The sequence below is a fragment of the Orcinus orca genome, chromosome 15 (genome assembly GCF_937001465.1).
Source record: "Orcinus orca chromosome 15, mOrcOrc1.1, whole genome shotgun sequence".
NCBI classification, from domain to species: Eukaryota; Metazoa; Chordata; class Mammalia; order Artiodactyla; family Delphinidae; genus Orcinus; species Orcinus orca.
The window spans coordinates 67349394-67368625 of NC_064573.1; the positions used below are offsets into that span (position 1 = coordinate 67349394).

At 56.4% G+C, this 19232-nt stretch overlaps 1 protein-coding gene and 1 non-coding gene across 5 annotated transcripts in view; both read left to right on the plus strand.

The window, feature by feature from the left end:
- Nucleotides 1-19232, plus strand: part of AP1B1 (adaptor related protein complex 1 subunit beta 1) — a 52288-nt gene that overhangs the window by 32039 nt on the left and 1017 nt on the right. For 2 of the 4 annotated variants that reach the window (XM_049698320.1, XM_049698321.1), the window contains 13 exons: nt 183-278; nt 1292-1407; nt 1754-1919; nt 7153-7251; nt 7724-7983; nt 8602-8803; nt 9600-9620; nt 10221-10364; nt 14900-15045; nt 16304-16433; nt 16736-16820; nt 17453-17539; nt 17632-17786. In XM_049698320.1, the coding sequence (XP_049554277.1) occupies nt 183-278; nt 1292-1407; nt 1754-1919; nt 7153-7251; nt 7724-7983; nt 8602-8803; nt 9600-9620; nt 10221-10364; nt 14900-15045; nt 16304-16433; nt 16736-16820; nt 17453-17539; nt 17632-17786 (1707 nt within the window). The remainder of the gene's footprint in view (nt 1-182; nt 279-1291; nt 1408-1753; nt 1920-7152; nt 7252-7723; nt 7984-8601; nt 8804-9599; nt 9621-10220; nt 10365-14899; nt 15046-16303; nt 16434-16735; nt 16821-17452; nt 17540-17631; nt 17787-19232) is intronic. The other 2 variants (XM_049698322.1, XM_004283756.3) reach the window with 2 other exon arrangements.
- Nucleotides 15536-15632, plus strand: LOC117198123 (small nucleolar RNA SNORD125). Its single transcript, XR_004479069.1, has one exon. It is a non-coding gene; the product is annotated as a small nucleolar RNA SNORD125 (small nucleolar RNA).

Sequence of the window (19232 nt, forward strand, 5' to 3'; positions counted from 1 at the left end):
CCAACTAGTCCTTCCTGTTTTCCTCTTGGGGCACCTGTGACAGCTCTCTCCCTCCCTTGGAACTTCCACTTCGAACAGGAGGCAGAATCCCACCCTTCTAGGGGTGTGTGCATACCCACAGCCCAGGGGTGTTCCAGGAGGTTGCCCTGCCAGATCCCCCCAACTGCATCTTTGGGCCACAGGTGTTGGCGGAGTTGAAAGAGTACGCTACAGAGGTGGATGTGGACTTTGTACGGAAGGCTGTGCGAGCCATTGGCCGTTGCGCCATCAAGGTGGAGGTGAGGCTCTGAGACTCTGTCCTTGGCGGGGGGAAGGAGGAAAGGAAAGGAAGCTGAAACCAGGAAACCAGTCTGATTCCAGCAGAATCTGCCAGCTGCTCATGGTCCAGGAAGGCCTGAGGGTCACAACTGGAGCCCCCAAGGTACCCACGGTACAGATTTGGTTGGGCTCCTTCTCATCTGTAATCTCCCGTGGGCCTCTGAGTTGCTGCAGGTGAAATTAGCCCATCATCGTCAGGGGTCTCCTGCAGCATTAGCTAAGACAGTGTGGCAGCCCAAGCTGGTGGTGGCCCTGGTAGACTTAGCTCTCACTTTGTGGAGCTTTGGGGCAGGGGCTCTGCCTATTGGACGTTTTGGCAGATATCATGATTCAGCTGTCCATGTGCCCTTATCTTCAAATTCCCAAGGGTCATTCAGACCCCTGTGTCCTGGCACTTCATCCCTCCCATTCTTTGCCTCTGGAGAGGTTCCTTGATCACTGATCTGACTCTCCTTAAATGGGTCTCCTGGAGGCTAGGGGATCTGGGACAGCTGGTCACTTCAGCCCAGCCCCTTGAGACGTTTTCCATTTGGCACCCGTGATGGCAGTCTGAGAAATCTCTCCCATCGAGCCTAGTGCAGCGTGTTGGAGTAGAGGGGTGTGGGGAGGGCTGGTCCAAGCAGAGACCTCCTAAATGCTTCTGGTCACGGGAGCCCATTTTGTGGAACAAGTAGAAGTGAAACCCTGCTCTCAGGGCTTGGCCTAGAAGAGCTCCAAAGACCCTCCCTGCTCTCAGAAGCTCTACTGGCCTTCTCCTCAGTCTAATTCTATCTCCCTGTGTCCCTGCCATCCCAGGACCATCATTTTGTACTCATTCTCCCACCTGTTACCTGCAGAGAGGGTTCTCCTGTTTTCCTGCTGTGAAAAGGAAGGTGGGCAAGGTGTGACTGAGCCCTTGACCAAGGCATGTTGGTCAGAGGTTCTGCTGGAAGTGGGTGCAAGGCCTTGCCCACACTCTCCTCTTCCCACACAGCAATCTGCCGAGCGCTGCGTGAGCACACTGCTCGATCTCATCCAGACCAAGGTCAACTACGTGGTCCAGGAAGCCATCGTGGTCATCAAGGACATCTTCCGCAAGTACCCCAACAAGTATGTGGCTGCCCCCCCGCCCCATGAGGGTGTTGTGGCTCTGCCAGGGACGGGCTGGTGGGGAGGAAAAGCAAGGAGCCTCTCCCTCTTCCTTATTTTTCTGCCGTAAACAGCATTCTCAAAAGAAACCCTTTATTTTTTGCTTATTTCTCCTGAGCCGACCCTGCTCTGCTCCCCAGGCCCAAATAAGAACTGAAATGTAAAGGATAAAACTCAAATCCTGTTACTTGCCAGCCTCTCGGGCTCTTGTGGGACAGCTGCCTGTCTCTGTTGGCCCCTCCCGGGCCTCCCCTGGGTGGCCCGGGCTCCCTCAGTGCTCACGTGCCGGCCGTGCCCTGGTCTCCAGGTATGAGAGCGTGATCGCCACGCTGTGCGAGAACCTGGATTCCCTGGACGAGCCTGAGGCCCGGGCCGCCATGATCTGGATAGTGGGCGAGTACGCCGAGCGGATAGACAACGCGGATGAGCTGCTCGAGAGCTTCCTAGAGGGCTTCCAGGACGAGAGCACCCAGGTGAGATGTTGGGTGGCCGACTTGGGCATGGCCAGCAGCTCAGCACCTGCGGTCCCTCCTGCCCTGAAACCGTCCTCTCAGCCAGGAGGCCTCAGGGCCCTGCCCCTCCTAAAACTGCACTGACGGTGCAGACAGACACAGGAGTGCTGTATGGGTGACAGGTGTGGCTCCTTGCCTCCCACACTGCGGTACCTAAGGGGGACATGTGAGGACACTCTGTGGTGGTGGCTATTGAAGACTGCAAAAGTTGCTGGTTTTGTTTTAATTTTGTATTTATGTTTGGATAGGTATAGTACATTGACTTCGTTCAAAATTGAAAAGACACAAAAGGATATATAGTGAAAATTCTGTTTCCTACCACTTTCCTGGTCACAAGTTCTCCTGGAGAACACCATGTTATTTATTGGTTTCTGGCGGGTACTTCCAGAGAGAGAGTTTAGGAACACACCAGCCAGTTCCTCTACAGAGACATGAATAGTCAATTTTCATCGTTTGTGGTACTTATATTACATAAAGTCAAACACTGATTTAGTAAGTGCTAAACCATTGCTTCCAGGAGAAATATAGAGTTGGGTTCCTACAAACCCCAGTCACAGCATTTTTATCAGCTGGTCAAGGTAAACCTTGTTTTATGTGTGTCTCTGTTTAAAGACACTTTATTTATTAATATATTACTGTTGATTCATTAGCATTGAACTCATAGCCAGCAGCACTGTAACTCATGCCTGAACAAAGCTCATCTAACACATGTATTTTCTCTAAAAGGCACATCACAGCCTTCTTGCTCTTAGGAACACCAGATAGCGCTTTAGCACTACACTGGGGGTGGGATGGGGGCATTTTAAACAGCAAAATCACCAACAAAAAGCACCAAAATGTGAAAGACATGGCACTAAGTAGACTGTGAAGAAGTCACTTGTTTACAGTATGAGAGTTGAGACAGACGGCAGGGCACCGCCTCACTCGACCTCAGCTGGGAATGTGTACTTCAGGCAACTCGAATTTTTCACTGCTGTGCATGTCTGTGAATGACCGTGAAAACGCCACAAGCACTGATTTCAGGGTCACCAGTAAATTTTAGCAAGCAGACAAATTTGCAGATGTGTCCTCTGTGAATAATGAGGATCAACTATATATATATATATATTTCTTTCTCACTTTTTAAAAATATTTATTTATTTATTTTTGGCTGTGTTGGGTCTTCACTGCTGTGCACGGGCTTTCTCTAGTTGTGGCGAGCAGGGGCTACTATTCGTTGCAGCGTGCAGGCTTCTCATTGCAGTGGCTTCTCTTGTTGCAGAGCACAGGCTCTAGGCACACGGGCTTCAGTAGTTGTGCTACACAGGCTCAGTAGTTGTGGCTTGCGGGCTCTAGAGCGCAGGCTCAGTAGTTGTGGCACACAGGCTTAGTTGCTCCGTGGCATGTGGGATCTTCCCAGACCAGGGCTCAAACCCGTGTCCCCTGCATTGGCAGGCGGATTCTTAACCACTGCGCCACCAGGAAAGTCCCCTCACTTATTTTTAAATACTGATAGTAAACTATACAAATTGAAACTGATCAGTACCTTTCATTTTTCCCTTAAAAATACATTGGAAGGCCATGCCATTATTAATTATTAATTTGTGCCATTATTAATTTACAATTTCAGAGGAGTCCTTCATGCAGAAGGACCATGTTTGTTTAACCAGCCTCCCCTGATGGATATTTAGGTGTCCAACCTTCTGCTCTTTTAAACAGTACTGCTGTGAATAACCTGTGGAAAGCACACCTGCATGTGCAGCTGGAGGGTGAATTCTTAGAAGCACGATGCTAGGTAGAAGGGCCCGTGCATTGCAGGTTCAGGTTGCTGTAGCAGATTTCCCTTGGTGTGGAGATTGTTCTGGTTTACACTCCTGTCTCAGAGGTGGGAGAGTCCTCTCCTTACCTCCTTTGCCAGCCTAGTGCATGCTCAGACTTTATTTTTGCCTATCTGATTGATAACAAATGGTACCTTGGTATAGTTTTGTTTGCATTTCTGTTTTGAGTGGGGTTGAACATCTGTACATTTGTATTCCCTCTTACGTGAACTGTGCTCATGCACGTGGAGCCTTTAAAATGTCTGTGAGCACAGAAATCTTAGCTGCCCAGCTGGCGCAGTGGAACCCAGTGGATCAGACTTTGGACCTTGAATCGGAGATACCAGAGTCCAAACCCCTCTTCTGCCCCTTCCTGGCTTGCTGCCTTTATGCTAACCCTTTACCTGTCTGAGCCTCAGTTTCCTCATTTACAAAATGAGAGTCATAAGACTTTCCCTCATCCTGTGCTGTGAAAGTTAAATGGGATGCTTTGTGTAATGTCCCTAACACGTGCGCAGCCCCTAAATTAGAAGCACTCATTAATGGTGGTGTCAGTGTTGGTCGGAATTGGTTTAAAAGCACACTTGTCCAGGCAGAAAACGGGACCTTTAGGTTCCTGTAGCTGAGTCCAAGGAGCGTTCTCTCTTCTGCACCCCTGGGTGAAGGTGCGTGGGTGGTGGCAGTGGGGCTGTCTCTGCCTTCCTTGGGTGGCATTGCCCTTGGGCAGGCTCCCCACCAGTGAAGCTTGCGAGGTGTCAGTGCTTCCAGGCTACGTCCTTCTCACTTAGCAACCCCATAACTGCCTTCCCCTCAGTGGTTCCAGCAACAGTTCAGGCCTGTTTGCATTACCCTGAGCCAGTCCCTGTCTCCGTGGATTGAGAGGGCCAGAGAGAAGGACAGTTCTCTGAGGGAAAGCCAGCGTTTCAAAGCCAGAAGATCGAATGGATGCTGGGTGGGAAAAACAACAGGTGTCTGTCACAAAATAATAATAGTAATTCTCACCGACTCCCACTGCCACCTGCCACGTCCAGCTGGCAGCCTGCCCCAGGGCTGCCTCCACTTCCACCGCACCAGCCTCCCTCCCTTGTCAGAGAAGCAAAGCCCAGTCTGGGCTGGTTTCTGCTCCTGTAGTCAGGTCCTGCTGGGATGACTGCAGAGGATGCTCTGTGGAGGTGTTTCTGCCTGTGGCTCCTCCCCCATTGTAGGGTCTGGAGCGTTCAACCCGCCAAGCCCATTTCCTCATCTCTGGCACAGGGTTCCTGCAAAGCTTATTGGATGTTGTGTGTAAACTGCCTGCTCCAGTGCTCAGCAAACAGTAGTTGGGTGGTGGTGGTGTTTTAATTAGATGGCCTGTTTCCTTTGCCTCCTGGGTTCACAGCACAGTTCAGAGCTTTTATAAGAATACTTAATGCTTTGCAGTTTGGGAACTTATTTATTTTTGGCTGCATTGGGTCTTCATTGCTGCGCGGGCTTTCTCTAAGTTGCGGCGAGCAGGGGCTTCTTATTACGGTGGCTTCTCTTGTTGCAGACCGCGGGCTCAGTAGTTGTGGCGCACGGGCTTAGTTGCTCTGCGGCATGTGGGATCTTCCCGGACCAGGGCTCAAACCTGTGTCCCCTGCATTGGCAGGCAGATTCTCAACCACTGCATCACCAGGGAAGTCCTAGGAACTTACTTTAGATTGTCTCTTTGAGCCCCCTCGTCCTGGCTCCTAAGCCTCTCCAGCCGTGGACAGGGAGCGCTGCGTCTGGCCTGTCTGAGGGCAGGGGCAGCGGCATCTTGGCAGGGGGACTGCCCGGACCTGCAGGCTAACAGGAGCCTCAGTGTGTGTGGGGGGAGACGAGGTAGGGAGCTGAGGCGGCCCTGTTCCCAGGCAGCACTGCAGACCCGACAGTGATGAATGAGCGCTGGCAGCCAGCTGCCCGGGATTGGGGAGAACTTGGTAAAGAGTCCCTGTGTGGCAGTTGTGGTGACGTTGACGATGATGACAGCTGTTGTGCATTGAGCAGAGGACACAGTTCTTTCCGTTTGTTGTCTCATTGACTCTTCCCATCAACTCTGTGAGGTGGTGCCTCCATTTTATAGATGAGGAAACAGACTCAGAAGTTAAATGGCTCGTCCAGGGTCACCAGCTGGGAAGGATAGAATCAGAGTTCAAATGAGGTGTGATCTAACTCTGGCTCCAAGTAAGCTGCCATAGATTGGTCTTCAGAGCTCACAAGGACCCCCTGAGGTAGGCCACACATCTCCCTCAACGACTGAGGGTAAGTGGCTTTCTCTAGGCTACCCAGCCAGCGACTCGAGCCAGGTCTGGAAGCCAGTCCCCGAGCCACCTCCTGCCTTGGACACAGCTAGCCTGCTCCTCTGCCATTGGCCCATGTGTCACCAAATTGCAGGGACTCTGGATGCTTAGTCCCAGAAACAGACTGCATCCCCTCAATCCTGCATACCAGGGCAGCTAAGCCATTTGTTTTTGTAAGTGCCCTCCTACCGGACAGGCCCAGGAGGTGCAGCCAGCCCCGTTGCCACCCTTCTGCCGCAGGCCTGTCCCTAGCACAGTCTGGGGAGCCTCAGGCTGTCCTCTTGTCCCAGGACTGACAAAATGCGATGGGGCTAAGGAAGGTCTATGCACAGAATTGTTCTTTCAGAGGTGTGTTTTTAGTCAGCAGGTTTTTCCTAAGTGCCCGTTACACACCAGGCACTAGAATGAACAATAGCCAGGGATGCAGCAGTGACAGACACGATCCCTGACCTCAAGGGGATCTCTCCATAGGGCTTCCCAGTGGCTGGAAAGCATCTCCAGTACTGTGGGGTGGTGCCAGTGAGGGGGACAGGAGGCTACAGAAGTGGGGAGGGGGCACAGGAGGTACGTTCAGGTGAAGACAGTGGCAGGTGAGAGGTGGGGCTGGTGGGGGCGGGGCAGGAATGGTTCCCATCCTCTGGTGGAAGCACAGTTCCTCACAACAGGCTGACTGTGGGCCCTGCTGCCCCAGTCTGCTGGGCATCCCTGGCACCTGTTGCACTTGTTGGCAGATGGTCTTTAATAAGCATACCAGGCACATGTGTTGCCTCCGTAAGCTGCGGGCTCCTGAAGGCTGTGAGGCCTGGAGCCCTGATGGGTTTCTGGGACCCTAGCACTGGGCAGCAGCCCCCACCTGCCTGGGGTTGCCAGATAGCACTGTGGGCAGCTCCTTCCTGAGCGGTCGGGCGAAGGTCCAGGCTTCTCAGCACTACCTCTCCCCTGCTGGACTTGGCCTGTTTGTGTGGCCAACCCCAAACCCCGGAAAGCTGTTCTCAGCCTTTGAACATCGTTTTACCTCTCTGAGGTCCTCACCTGGTTTCCTACTGTCCCCACAAGAAGCTTACACTCCTTCCTCGCCTCCTCTCTGTCTTCCTGCAGGTCCAGCTGCAGCTGCTGACAGCCATCGTGAAACTCTTTCTGAAGAAGCCGACAGAGACTCAGGAGCTGGTGCAGCAGGTCCTCAGCTTGGCCACTCAGGTGGGTGCGCAGCCTGCCTGATGTGCCCAGCACAGCCCTTGTTCCACGGAGGGAGCTTCAGTCCAAGGAGCCAGACCTGGGTGGTCCTGCCCCTAAAACTGGCACCACTGGGATTTGGTCCCAGAGCATTCCAGGATCCCTGCTCAAGGAGCTCAGTCACAATCAGATAGAGGTGGGGCAGGGGCAGGTGGTGACTGAGCCAGACCATACATGAGAGAGGAGAGGGAAGTCCCTGAGAACCGGGAGGGCAGACGGTGGAGGACGCAGGGAACGGAGGCAGGAGCGGGCTGGGGGGAAACCGGGGGGCTGGGCCACATCTATTCAGGCGGTTTACAGGTGTGCTCCCGCCAGTGCTCAGGTTGCCATCATCAGTCACCCTGTGATCCCCTCCATGTCGTGGGACTACGGATGGGGCTCCCCCTTCCCCTCACCTGGTTGCTCCGAGTTTCACTGGCTTCTCATCACCTCCCAGGACTCAGACAACCCGGACCTGCGAGACCGCGGCTACATCTACTGGCGCCTGCTCTCCACGGACCCCGTGGCTGCCAAGGAGGTGGTGCTGGCGGAGAAGCCGCTCATCTCGGAGGAGACAGACCTCATCGAGCCGACGCTGCTGGACGAGCTCATCTGCTACATCGGCACCCTGGCCTCCGTCTACCACAAGCCGCCCAGTGCCTTTGTGGAGGGGGGCCGGGGCGTCGTGCACAAGAGCCTGCCGCCCCGCACCGCCTCGTGAGTACCAGGGGCCACTCGCTGGCCTGAGCCTCCCCATCTGCTTCCTCGGTTCAGTAGCACAAGCACTCGGACCTGAGTCTGAGCAAAATTACGATTCTAGCAACTTTTTAGTGAATGCTTACTACATACCAGGTATTGACTCGGTGACAACAGCTCTGAGAGATGTCCCCTCTTAAGAGATGGGGACAAGAGGCATAGAGAGCTTGAGTGCCTGGTGCAGCATCCCAGGCAGCAGAGCTGGGCTCAGACTCGATTCTGCCTGACTCCAGAGCCCCGTTCCTCTCGCCTTCCTGCTCTGCGGCTCCCAGGGTTGTTGGCCTGGTTGTCCAGTCCTCTGGGGACCAGCACCCGCTCTTCTCTAATTTAGAGTGGGCTGAGTGAGGGGAATACAGATGGCCCTCCCTTCCCTCAGCCCGTGAAGCTGGATCTCTCGGAGAGCCAACATGATGGATCAGGCGTCGGAAGGCGGAGGAAGGGGGGATATAGACAGGCTTCTGGGACAGTGAGGAGACCCAGGTGCCTCTCCTGAGGGTGGATCCTGGAGACTGGGGGCTCTGGCCTCCCTGAGATAGCCTGACCCCCCACCCTGCTGAGCCTCTTTCCCTGTCCTGACAGGAGTGAGAGCACAGAGAGTCCGGAGACGGCCCCTGCCGGAGCGCCCCCTGGCGAGCAGCTGGATGTCATCCCCACCCAGGGCGACCTGCTGGGCGACCTCCTCAACCTGGACCTTGGCCCTCCGGTGAGTGGCCCACCCCTGGCCACCTCCTCGGTGCAGATGGGAGCTGTGGACCTTCTCGGCAGCGGCCTCGACAGCCTGGTATGTCCTGGGGCCCCCTCTGGATGAGGTTGATAGTGATCTCTGGAGGACCGATCGTTGAACGCCCTCTCTGCCAGACGCCAGCCAAGGGCTTCAGGCACATTTGCCTGCGAAGGTGATCATGTAGCTCCTTACACATCGGTGAAAGACTGAGGCTTAAAGAGGTCAGGTGACCTTCCTTCCAAAGAGAACACAGCTGCTAAGTGGCAGACACAGGATTTAGCCCCTTGCCGGGCTGCTGAACCCCAAGAGACCTGGAGCAGTGTAGGGCCTGTCTTAGCCCCTTCCCCTGAGTCTGGCACCTCGGCCCTGTAAGCCATACCTGCATCCACTTACCCCACATGCTGCACTGGTTGGGGGTAGCAGCCCAGCAGGCCTGAGAGAGGCCCATGAGAGGTCAGGGACAGTCCCTCTTCCCCTGTGAAAGGGGGTGGTAAGACTGGTCTGGGTGTTTCCCTGGGATTTCTTCAGGCAGCTGGTAGAGCCGGGTGGAGGGGGCAGTGGGGCCCTTGTCACTTGGCTATGCCTGTCTCAGGTCCCCAAGGCCACAGCATAGGAAAGGGTAGGAAGGACGAGGGTGGTCAAGTGAGGCCAGTGGGTCATGCCCTTCGTAGAGACAATGTGGGCCCCTCATAGGCCCGGCACAGCTTCACACCAGGCCCCTTTTGGGTGGAGCAGCAATGACTAATTTTCTCCCTCTTTCCCTCTCTTTCTTATCTCTCTGTGTCTTCTTTCCTGGCTTTTCTCTCTGCATGTGGCTGCCTGTTCTCTTCACCCTGCCTGCTTCTGCTTGGAGATGGGGGATGAGCCTGAAGGGGTATGGTTCAACCCTTGTGCCACCAACCCTGCTGCTCCTAGATCGCGCCCCCAGCATCCCAAGGGTCGGGTGATGTCAAAGCAGTTCCTCCCTGCTAGCCCTGGCCTCTGTCCAGTGTCCTGGCAGCCTCCGCATTGACTGCCCAGCATCCAGCTGCCCTTGGGCCCCCATGTCCATTAATTCCTCAGTCCATCCTCACTACCCTACAATGAAGTTGCCTTGTCATCCTGAGGCTCGCCGGCCCTCTCAGTCCCCACAACCCCTCTCTGACATCCTGGGGTGCGTGCTGTCATCTGCTGAGCACAGCCCCCTCACAGCATTGTGTCTCAAGTACCCCTTTATCCATGGGCTGTTAGTTTGTGAGTGTCCCCAGCCCTTTCCCTCAGGGCCTGCGGAGCACGGGAGGGCTCGGCCTCTCCTCTCCACCCACCTCACTCTGTCTTGTTTCTGCAACTTAGAGTTGATGTGATTGCAGCCCTGCAATACCCCCTCCTGGCCTGCCCCCCTGTTTTCTAAAGGGCCAGGTGGCCACACTCATCCTGGGGCCCTGATGTCCCTGCCTTTGATGCCCGCCTTTGACCTGTTTCCCTTCCTTTCTAGATCGGGGCCTCCAACTTCGTGTCACCCCCAGCAGCAGCAGTACCAGCCAACCTAGGAGCACCCATGGGCAGTGGCCTGAGTGACCTCTTTGACCTGACCAGTGGCGTGGGCACCTTATCAGGATCATATGTGGCTCCCAAAGCAGTAAGTGCCATGGCTTCTCTCGTGGCAGGACGTGTGGCTCCTTAAGTGGCCCACTGTGTGGGATCGGCCCTGGCCGGCCAGGATGGGCTCCTGGAGCAGCAGTTGGCCAGCACGATGCTGAGGGCAGCAGGGAGCACAGGGAAGGGATGCTAAGTCAGGCGTGGAGGCCTGGGGAAGGCTTCACAGAGGGTGGTGTTGCTGGAGCTCAGGCCTTCAGATCAAGTCAGAATTAGCAAGGCAAAAATGGGGAGCGGGCTCCAGGCCCAGAGTTGAGGGAAAGCCCACACCTTCCAGAAAACTGGCAAAAGTCCCATCTAGTTGGGTCAGTGGTTCTCAGTGCTGTCCTACCCAATGCTCCTAATTGATAACAGGGGTTTTTTAATGCCCCCTCCTTTCATAATAAATGAGATCTGTGGACTGTACATCCTACCTATACATATAATTTCAAAAATGGTAAGATGTTGTCATCGCATAAAAGAGACTTAAGGGCTTCCCTGGTGGCACAGTGGTTGAGAGTCCGCCTGCCGATGCAGGGGACACAGGTTCGTGCCCCGGTCCGGGAAGATCCCACATACCGCGGAGCGACTGGGCCGTGAGCCATGGCCGCTGAGCCTGCGCGTCCAGAGCCTGTGCTCCGCAATGGGAGAGGCCACAACAGTGAGAGGCCCGTGTACAGCAAAAGAAAAAAAAAAAGAGAGAGACTTAAAAAGAAGAGAGTAAAATGATGTATTTCAGTGTTGTGGAGGCTTGGGCATGCCCGCCCCAGATCTGATCACATTGTTGGGTGCTGGCAGCAGTGCAGAGTCACAGTGACACCACAGCTATAGAGAGTGTTTGTAGCTCACGTGCCATGAGTGATGTGGCCAGAGGTGCCATTAGTTTCTGAAATGGTGACTGACTTCCAGTTAAGTTCCAAACAAAACAAGAAACAGGCTTCCCTTGATTTTCACCATCATTAGTTTCCTGGAAATTTCAGGGCATGTTGAAACCATGCAGAAAATACTCAAGGGCTGCAGGACAGTGGCTCATTGTGAAGACCGTTGTCCTCAAGGCAGCATCCCTGACCCCAGCCCACTAAACACAGTGTGTCCCCCCCCCCACCATTGCCTGCCTGGCGGTGCCTCAGAATGCCCACTGGGCCACCCAGGGCAGTACCCCTACCCCCAGACTCCTGCCTAGACCAGAGCTGAGGAGGGAGGAAGCTGGCAAGGTCGGCTGCACCAGCTTTGAGCCTTTGTTCTTGATCCTGGTGCAGCAGGAGACATTGGAAGGTTTTAAGCAGGGATGAAGCAGATTTGCACTTGATAGCGATCCTCTGGCCACCATATGGAGGCCAGACTGGAAAGGCTAGAGCAGAAGCAAGGAGCCGGTGGGGAGACTGGCAGGAGTTGGCTGATGGCTGCCGGACAGCAAGGCACTTGTAGGGGTGGAAAGGAGGCTGGACTGGAGGCAGGCGTAGCAGGACGTGGCAGGACATGGGGCTGGCGGGGAGGGGGATTCCAGCTGGAACAGTGGGCAAGGGGCAGGATGAGGGAAGGAGAGCTGAGTTCGGGGTGTGAGAACATGTGGGCCTGGCACCAAGGAGAGCACAGTGTGGGCCAGGCTTTTAGCCTCAAGGAAGCTGCCAGAGGGGACAGATGTGGCCTGATCCCTCACGACACTCAGGTCACACACCACGTCTGCCGCTTCGTTCCCAGCCAGAGCCGCTCTCTATTCCAAGGTCCCCTCCCCAAAGCAAGACACAGCAGGGCTTCAGGGGCACAGGGACATCTCCCTCATGACTGGGGAGCTATGAGCCAGCACCTGCCCTGCCCTGCCCACTACACCACAGTGGTGGTGGCCAGAGCCCCCAGCCAGGATTCCTGGCAGGATCTGGGCCTGAGGGGCCCCCAGCAGACGGCAAGTCTAGTGCTGGCAACTACACACTTCCGTGCCGGGTACTGCATGAACATGGCATGGCCACCATCCCACTAAGTCCTCCCAGCAGCCTTATGATGCTGTTATTCCCATTTTTGCAATTGAGAAATCTGATTGCTTTTTCCTAAGGTCACATAGCTGGTAAGTGACAGAGTCTGGAACTAATGTAGGGCTGTGGCACCAAAGCCTCTGCCCCCAACCCTTATGCGATCTTTTTGTTTTTCTTTAAAGATTTAATTTCATTTATTTTTGGCTGCATTGGGTCTTCGTTGCTGTGCACAGGCTTTCTCTAGATGTGGTGAGCGGGGGCTACTCTTCGTTGTGGTGCGAGGGCTTCTTTTTGCAGTGGCTTCTCTTGTTGCACAGCATGGGCTCTAGGTGCGCGGGCTTCAGTAGTTGTGGCTTGCGGGCTCTAGAGCCAGGCTCAGTAGTTGTGGTTCACGGGCTTAGTTGCTCCGCAGCATGTGGGATCTTCTCGGACCAGGGCTCGAACCCGTGTCCCCTGCATTGGCAGGCGGATTCTTAACCACTGCGCCACCAGGGAGGTCCCCCTTATGTGATCTTAAAGTGTTTAAGGACCTCAGTGTGCCTATCTTAATGTCAGGGGTTGTCAGAATCAGCTGGCCCTCAGGGAGCTTGCCCTCTACATGTGGGTTCATTTTAACAGGTATTATCACTGCTTTGTCTTAGTGGAGGGCCAGATGAGAGTACCAACTGGAAGGAGAGGTGAGGGGATCCCAGGTTAGGAGTAATCAGAGCAGGCTGCCTGGAGGAGGAGTCCTTGCAACATGGGCAGGACTTTCTCCCTCCCGCTACCGTAGTCACAGGCGGGTTCTGGGATGTGGGTGTGCTCTCCCTCCAGAAGCAGTGGCTGTGCGGGCTACATTTTCCTGACAGCGCTGTGACTACCTCGAATAGTTTGTCCTGCGTGCATTCCCCGCTCCTCCTGGTCAAGGGGAATGAGACTCTCTGTACAAGAACTTGGAGTTCCTCAAGCACTTGGGCCAGTGGATGCTGACAGTTCTAGACTCCATGAACCTACAATGACCAAGAGAGATGAGGTCCCCACCCTCGGCAGTCAGGATGGTGACAGTGCCAGAAAGAGCCAGTTTTGCAAGAACCTGGGAAAGGAAGCCAGGTTCCTTGGAAGGGCAGGGAGCAGGGAAGTCACCGTGGGAGCCCTCTGAGTGCTGTGTGCCAAATCACAGCTCATGGCTAAAGCCATGAGATTCTGCTCTCACAGATTTGTCTGGGGGAAGCAAAGCATGATCAGAGTTAGCAATTAGGACGGGGTTAGGGTGGGGCATGCTTTCCAAGCAGAGGGAGAACAGTGTGTGTGTGAGGACCAGAGCCCAGGGAGAGCAGGGCACCAGGCCTCGGAGGCCGTGGGCAGTGGAAGCATTGCAGGATTGAGGGGGTTCAAGGGTGCTGTGATCTGATTTGCATTTTAAAAGATGGCTTTGGCTGCTGTGGAAATTGGGGATAGAAGAATTGGGCAGCTATGCGGGTGGCTGCCATCTTACCTGGGGATCTCTGATGGTGGCTCAGACGCAAGCAGTGCCTGTGGAGAGGGGAGAGCAGAGAACGTGGTGGCAGATGGGAGGAGGTGGTGTTGACAGGACCTGAGCTGCATGACCATGGGGGTCATGGGTGGGCTGAGGGCTGGTGCCCAGATGCTCTGGTTCCTGGTGTTGGCGACTTGAGAGACAGTGGGGCGTTCACTGACACAGGGCACCTGGAGAAGCTGGCCTGGGGCGGGGCTGTGAGCTGTCCTGGTGAGAATGGCAACTTGAGAGGCATTTGCGCGTCCACAGGATGGCCCCTACTGGTGTCCCTCACGTGCACAGCTTTTAATTCATGCTGTTCGCTTAGCAAACGTTCCCTGCATACCAATCTCACACGAGGCTCCGAGCCAAGGATGCAAAGACAGAAAAGCAGAGCCCTCCCCTCGAAGAGCTGTCTGGGGACGGAGAAGACAGTTTATTTGCTAAAACGTCATTGCAGCGGGAGCCTGGAGAAGGAACCTGGGGCCAGGCTTCCAGGAGGAGGTGGGCTTGAGCTGAGACTCGGATGACAAGGGCAGCCAAGCAAGCAGCAGAAGACCTGCCAGGCGAGGGGTGCTCTTAGTACTGTCCTTGGTCAGGCCAGTTTGTACAATTAAAGGCCAGCCCTGCCTTCTGCGAGGAAGGGCAGGCTGTGACAGCCAGGGAGGCCTCAGGCTCTGGCTGAGGCCCAGAGTGCCCTTGGCTCTCGACTCTCCTTGGCTCGTCAGGAGGCTGGCAGGGCCCGCTTGTCTCATCGCCTTCCTCAACCCTGCTTCTGAGTCATCCTCTGACCTCCAGAGACTCGGCTCAGCCTTGGGCACACCAAGTTCCTCCCTGCCCTGTGCTGCTCCAGCACGTGGCCACACGGCTCAGGGGTCCTGGGCAGGCTGTGCAGGAGCCTTCCTCCCTTCCTACGGTTCACATGGTCATCCCCTGATGGTAAAGGCAGGTGTGATCAATCTGAGAGGCCCCTTTAGGTGTGAGGGAAGGGGGGGTGGGGGAAGGACCCTCACGTGGGCTATGGAGTTGGGGACATGGTGAACACCAGCCCCCTTCCCATCGTCTTCCCTGCAGGTCTGGCTCCCAGCTATGAAGGCCAAAGGATTGGAGATCTCAGGCACCTTCACCCGCCAGGTGGGCTCCATCTCCATGGACCTGCAGCTGACCAACAAGGCCTTGCAGGTCATGACCGACTTTGCCATCCAGTTCAACCGCAACAGGTGAGCTCCCTGAGGCCAGCCTGCTGAGAGCCCATGCTGGTGACTGCAGGCAGGCGCTGAGGGCTGTGGGCCTGGAGCCTCTTTCTGGTGAAGGAGGATATTCCTCACAACCACATCTCAGGCCAAAACTCTCTAAAGCAGTGATTTTTCCCCACAGTAACCTCTTTATGTGGACACCAAAGTATGAGGTGGAGGGGCAGCGCACCTCCCTTTATTTTTGCCTTCCCCCACTGCCCCGGGGGCATTTTACTGACATAATCTCCAGATCTGAGCAGCTCCTGTCTCAGGAGTCTCTAAGAAGGAGGATGGGGAGTGGGCCTGCCCCCCAGCCTCCCCCATGTGGCAGGATTAAACCACCAGACAGGGCCTCTGTGAATGGTGGCTGCTCCAGGCTCCTAACCCCTACCAGGTCCCCTTCCAGGGAAGTTCTCCTGTCTGGCACCATCAGGGTCTTCATGGACCAGGCCAGCTAGGCCAGGGCTCTCTGGGGGACCCCAGCAGCCTCTCCTGATGATCCTTCTTCCTGAGCGGCTCTAGTGATGAGCAAACTGAGCCTCTAAGAAGTTGACTGAAGGGGCTGTTTCCTCAGGGTGAGCCTGTGGGCCAGTGGTTTCCAACCCTCTGTCAGACCAGGGAGACCCTAGAGGCCACAGAAACACTCCAGTGTCTCTTACGCTCTTGGGCATCCTCCTGATTTGCTCACATGCTGCTATACCAAGAAGCAGGGCTTTTCTGAATCTCTGTGGCCATCTTATGATCTAGCCAGTTCTGGCCCAGACAGTAAAACCCAGTGTCTCGTTTGGGATGGTCACATCCCTCCTGGGAGATGGAGGTCGGTCACTGAAAGTTGGGCAGTCACAGAGTTTTCAAATTAAAAGAAGCTTAAAGGCCCCCTGGTTTGTTTTGTTTTGTTTTGTTGTTTTTTCCCCTGGTTTTAAATGGAGCTCCTTGAGGGCAGGGCAGGGGCACTCTTACCTGGGCCTGCCCAGCACCTCACCCAGAGGAGAAAGAGGAACAGAGATGGGCTTCAGGCCTTCAGCTGTACCAGATTTCTCTTCCTGTTCCTGTGGCCATTGAGGGTTGGGGAGTGGGGGTCAGGAGCTTGTCCTTCAGGCCTGGGTCTGGGCCTGGGATGAGGCCGGCTCACTGGAGAGGCTTCTCGCCAGCTGCTGCCCAGGCTCCGGAGCCCCAGGAGCCCACCTGTCCTGTGTCAGCACCTGTTCCCCCGCCACCCCCACGGGGGCTTGTCTCTCCCCAGCTTTGGCCTGGCCCCCGCCGCCCCCCTCCAGGTCCATGCGCCACTCAGCCCCAACCAGACTGTGGAGATCTCCCTGCCTCTCAACACGGTGGGCTCAGTCATGAAGATGGAGCCTCTGAACAACCTCCAGGTATGTTCCAGGCAGGGCTTGGCACCCCAGTCCTTACCCACCTGCCCCGGGGAGGAGCCTGGGGGAACCGTCTGGGGCCTGGCTGGTGCTGGCAAAGGGCTGTCTGTGGAATCTTGCTCTTGGACACAGACTGGGGGCAGGGATGGGGAGTGGGGGAGGCCGGTGGGAGGGGGTGTTGGGCATAGCTACCGGGGAAGTCATGAGAGGGAACCTGCTCAGGTGGGCTCACAGGGAGCAGGCACTTCCTGGGGCCTTCAGGGTGTCGAGCATCAGGGACTAATCGGGGACCCCCTTGTTCCTAGGTGGCCGTAAAGAACAACATTGACGTCTTCTACTTCAGCACCTTGTACCCGCTGCACATCCTCTTTGTGGAGGATGGGAAGATGGGTGAGTCATGAGGGTGCCCCTGGGATCCCTAGAACAGATGGATTGGCTTTGCCCCACGATAGACTCCATGAGTCACCGGCTCCCCTGCAGAGTCTGGAGTGAGGGTCACAACTTCACCGGGGCCCCCAGGGTCTTATCTGGCCAGCTCTGCCCCTCAGTCTTGCCTGCAGCCTCTAGACAGTCGTCGCATGGGCCCCCCGAGGCAGGGAGCCTCGGCCATGTGTCACACCTGATGCCCATCCCCTGTGCCCCAGCTGGAACCCCTGGGAAGACTCATCCCAGCACCCATAGGGCATGGAGCGCTTTGCCCACGTCATCTCTGTCACATCAGAAGCTCTGTAACACCGCTGTGACTAATGAGCAGGGTGCTCGGCTCCAGAGCAGCAGGAGGTCGGATTTGGGTGGTAGTGGGGAGAGCTCCGAGGCCCAGAGGCAGGAACCCTGGGTCTTTTGGGAACAGCACAAGTGGCCACCCTCACAGAGCTCAGGGTTTGCTCAGGGAAGCAGGAGGGGCTGTGGCAGAGCCAGTCCTGTCCTCAGCTGCAAGGTGGCACTGCCCCCCGACCCACTTCCTGCTGAGGGTTACTGAGCGGGAGCAAAGGTGTATCAGGATCCCACCTCTACCCCTCCAGACCGGCAGATGTTCCTGGCCACGTGGAAAGACATTCCCAATGAGAACGAAGCCCAGTTCCAGATCAGAGACTGCCCCCTGAATGCGGGTAGGACTCCTGAGCCCCGCCCCCACTCCATGCTGCCCCTCGCCTGTGCCCCAGGCCTCCCCATCTCTGACTGGGGGCCTTCTGACCCCCAGAGGCCGTGAGCAGTAGGCTGCAGAGCAGCAACATCTTCACCATCGCCAAGAGGAACGTGGAGGGCCAGGACATGCTTTACCAGTCCCTCAAGCTGACCAATGGCATCTGGGTGCTGGCGGAGCTGCGCATCCAGCCCGGCAACCCCAGCTTCATGGTGAGGGCCCCCGCTCCTGCCTGCCTGCCATGGGGCCTCTGCCTTCTTGTCTGGGCAGCCTCTCCCGTTCCCCTCCTTCCCGGGCCAGGGGTCGGCCCTGATCGGGGGGCACTCTAGCCCAGCTGAGCTGGGATCCCTTTGAGCCTGGCATTGGAGGAGCATCAGAATTCTGACCTTAGAAAGCTTTCAACTCAGTCCCATCTAGTTTCTCAGATAAGATACCAAATTGGGTCTCAGAACAGTGAGTTGGACCAGAAGATTCTGTAAAATTGGGCCCTGTGAGGCGGCCCAGTTGGCCCAAGGCCCATCTGACTGGGAAGTGGCTCCGCTGGGCCCCGGCCCTGGCCCTCCGGCTCTTCCCCACCTGAGTGTCCTCCTGGGAGGATGTGGATTCCGAGCAACTCATCCTTCCTGACCTTTGAGTCAGACCTCAGTCAGGACGTGGCTTCCCAGAGGCCAAGCTGCTGTTCCAGGCCCCAGAGAGCCCAGGCTTTGCTTCTCCCTGCACCCAAGTCTCGGGCAGGCATGACCCTCCAGAGGCTGCTCCCTGGGCTCCGCTGGTGGTGTGGGTGCAGAGGTCGGGTGGGGCCTTGGCGGTGGCTTCGGTGGTGGTAATTTCCGTCTCCCTGTGTTCGGTTGCTGCATGTCCACCTTCCCTGCTGGTGCCCGTGGTGCAGGACTTGGAGGTTAGCGGATTGCTTTTCTCTTCCTCTTCCCCTCCATCCTCCCAGCTGTACCTCGCACACCCCATCTCTTGGCCCGGCTCTCCTGAGTTGGCCTCACCCCGCTGCTCCCCAAAGCCGGGCAGACACGCATGCAGGCTGCAGGCAGGAGAATTGGCTGCCCTGTGCTCCCCAGCCTGGTGCCTTCACTTCCCACAGTCAGTGTGCACAGAGCCCTTCAGAGGAGACTGGGGCCCTGACTGCTAGAGCGCCACGTGCCCCTCCCCCTTCCCAACGGCCCCCTTCAGAGCAGTGATGTTGACAGGAGGGGTGGCTGCGCTTGTCTCCGCTGCCAGGGCTCTCCAGGCTCTTCCCACAGTTAGAGCCGAGCCAAGTCTGATGTGCCTGCTTCCTGTGCAAGAAACCAGAAAGACCACCCAGCGTCCCCATGGCCTCCCTCCTGGCCCCAAACCTCCTCCGCCCTCCATGGGCTGTGGGGGGCCTGGCAGCTCTGCAGGGTGCAGCCAGCACTGCCTGGCAGCCTCGGGCTCGTGATTCACGCTGCAGAGGGCCATGGTGGTGGGCGGACAGCAGGCATGTGGGCTGCGAGTAAATTTGGTCCCCACCCGGCTGGCTGCAGCGGCCGCCCCCTCACCTAAACCACACAGCAGCCCCAGCCACTGCTGCCACCAGGCCACGTGTGCGCACCACCCTCTCCCATCTGGTTCCCTCCTTCTCTGCCTTCCCCGCCTGTTCCTTCCCAGCCCTGGAGAGGAGCTCCGGG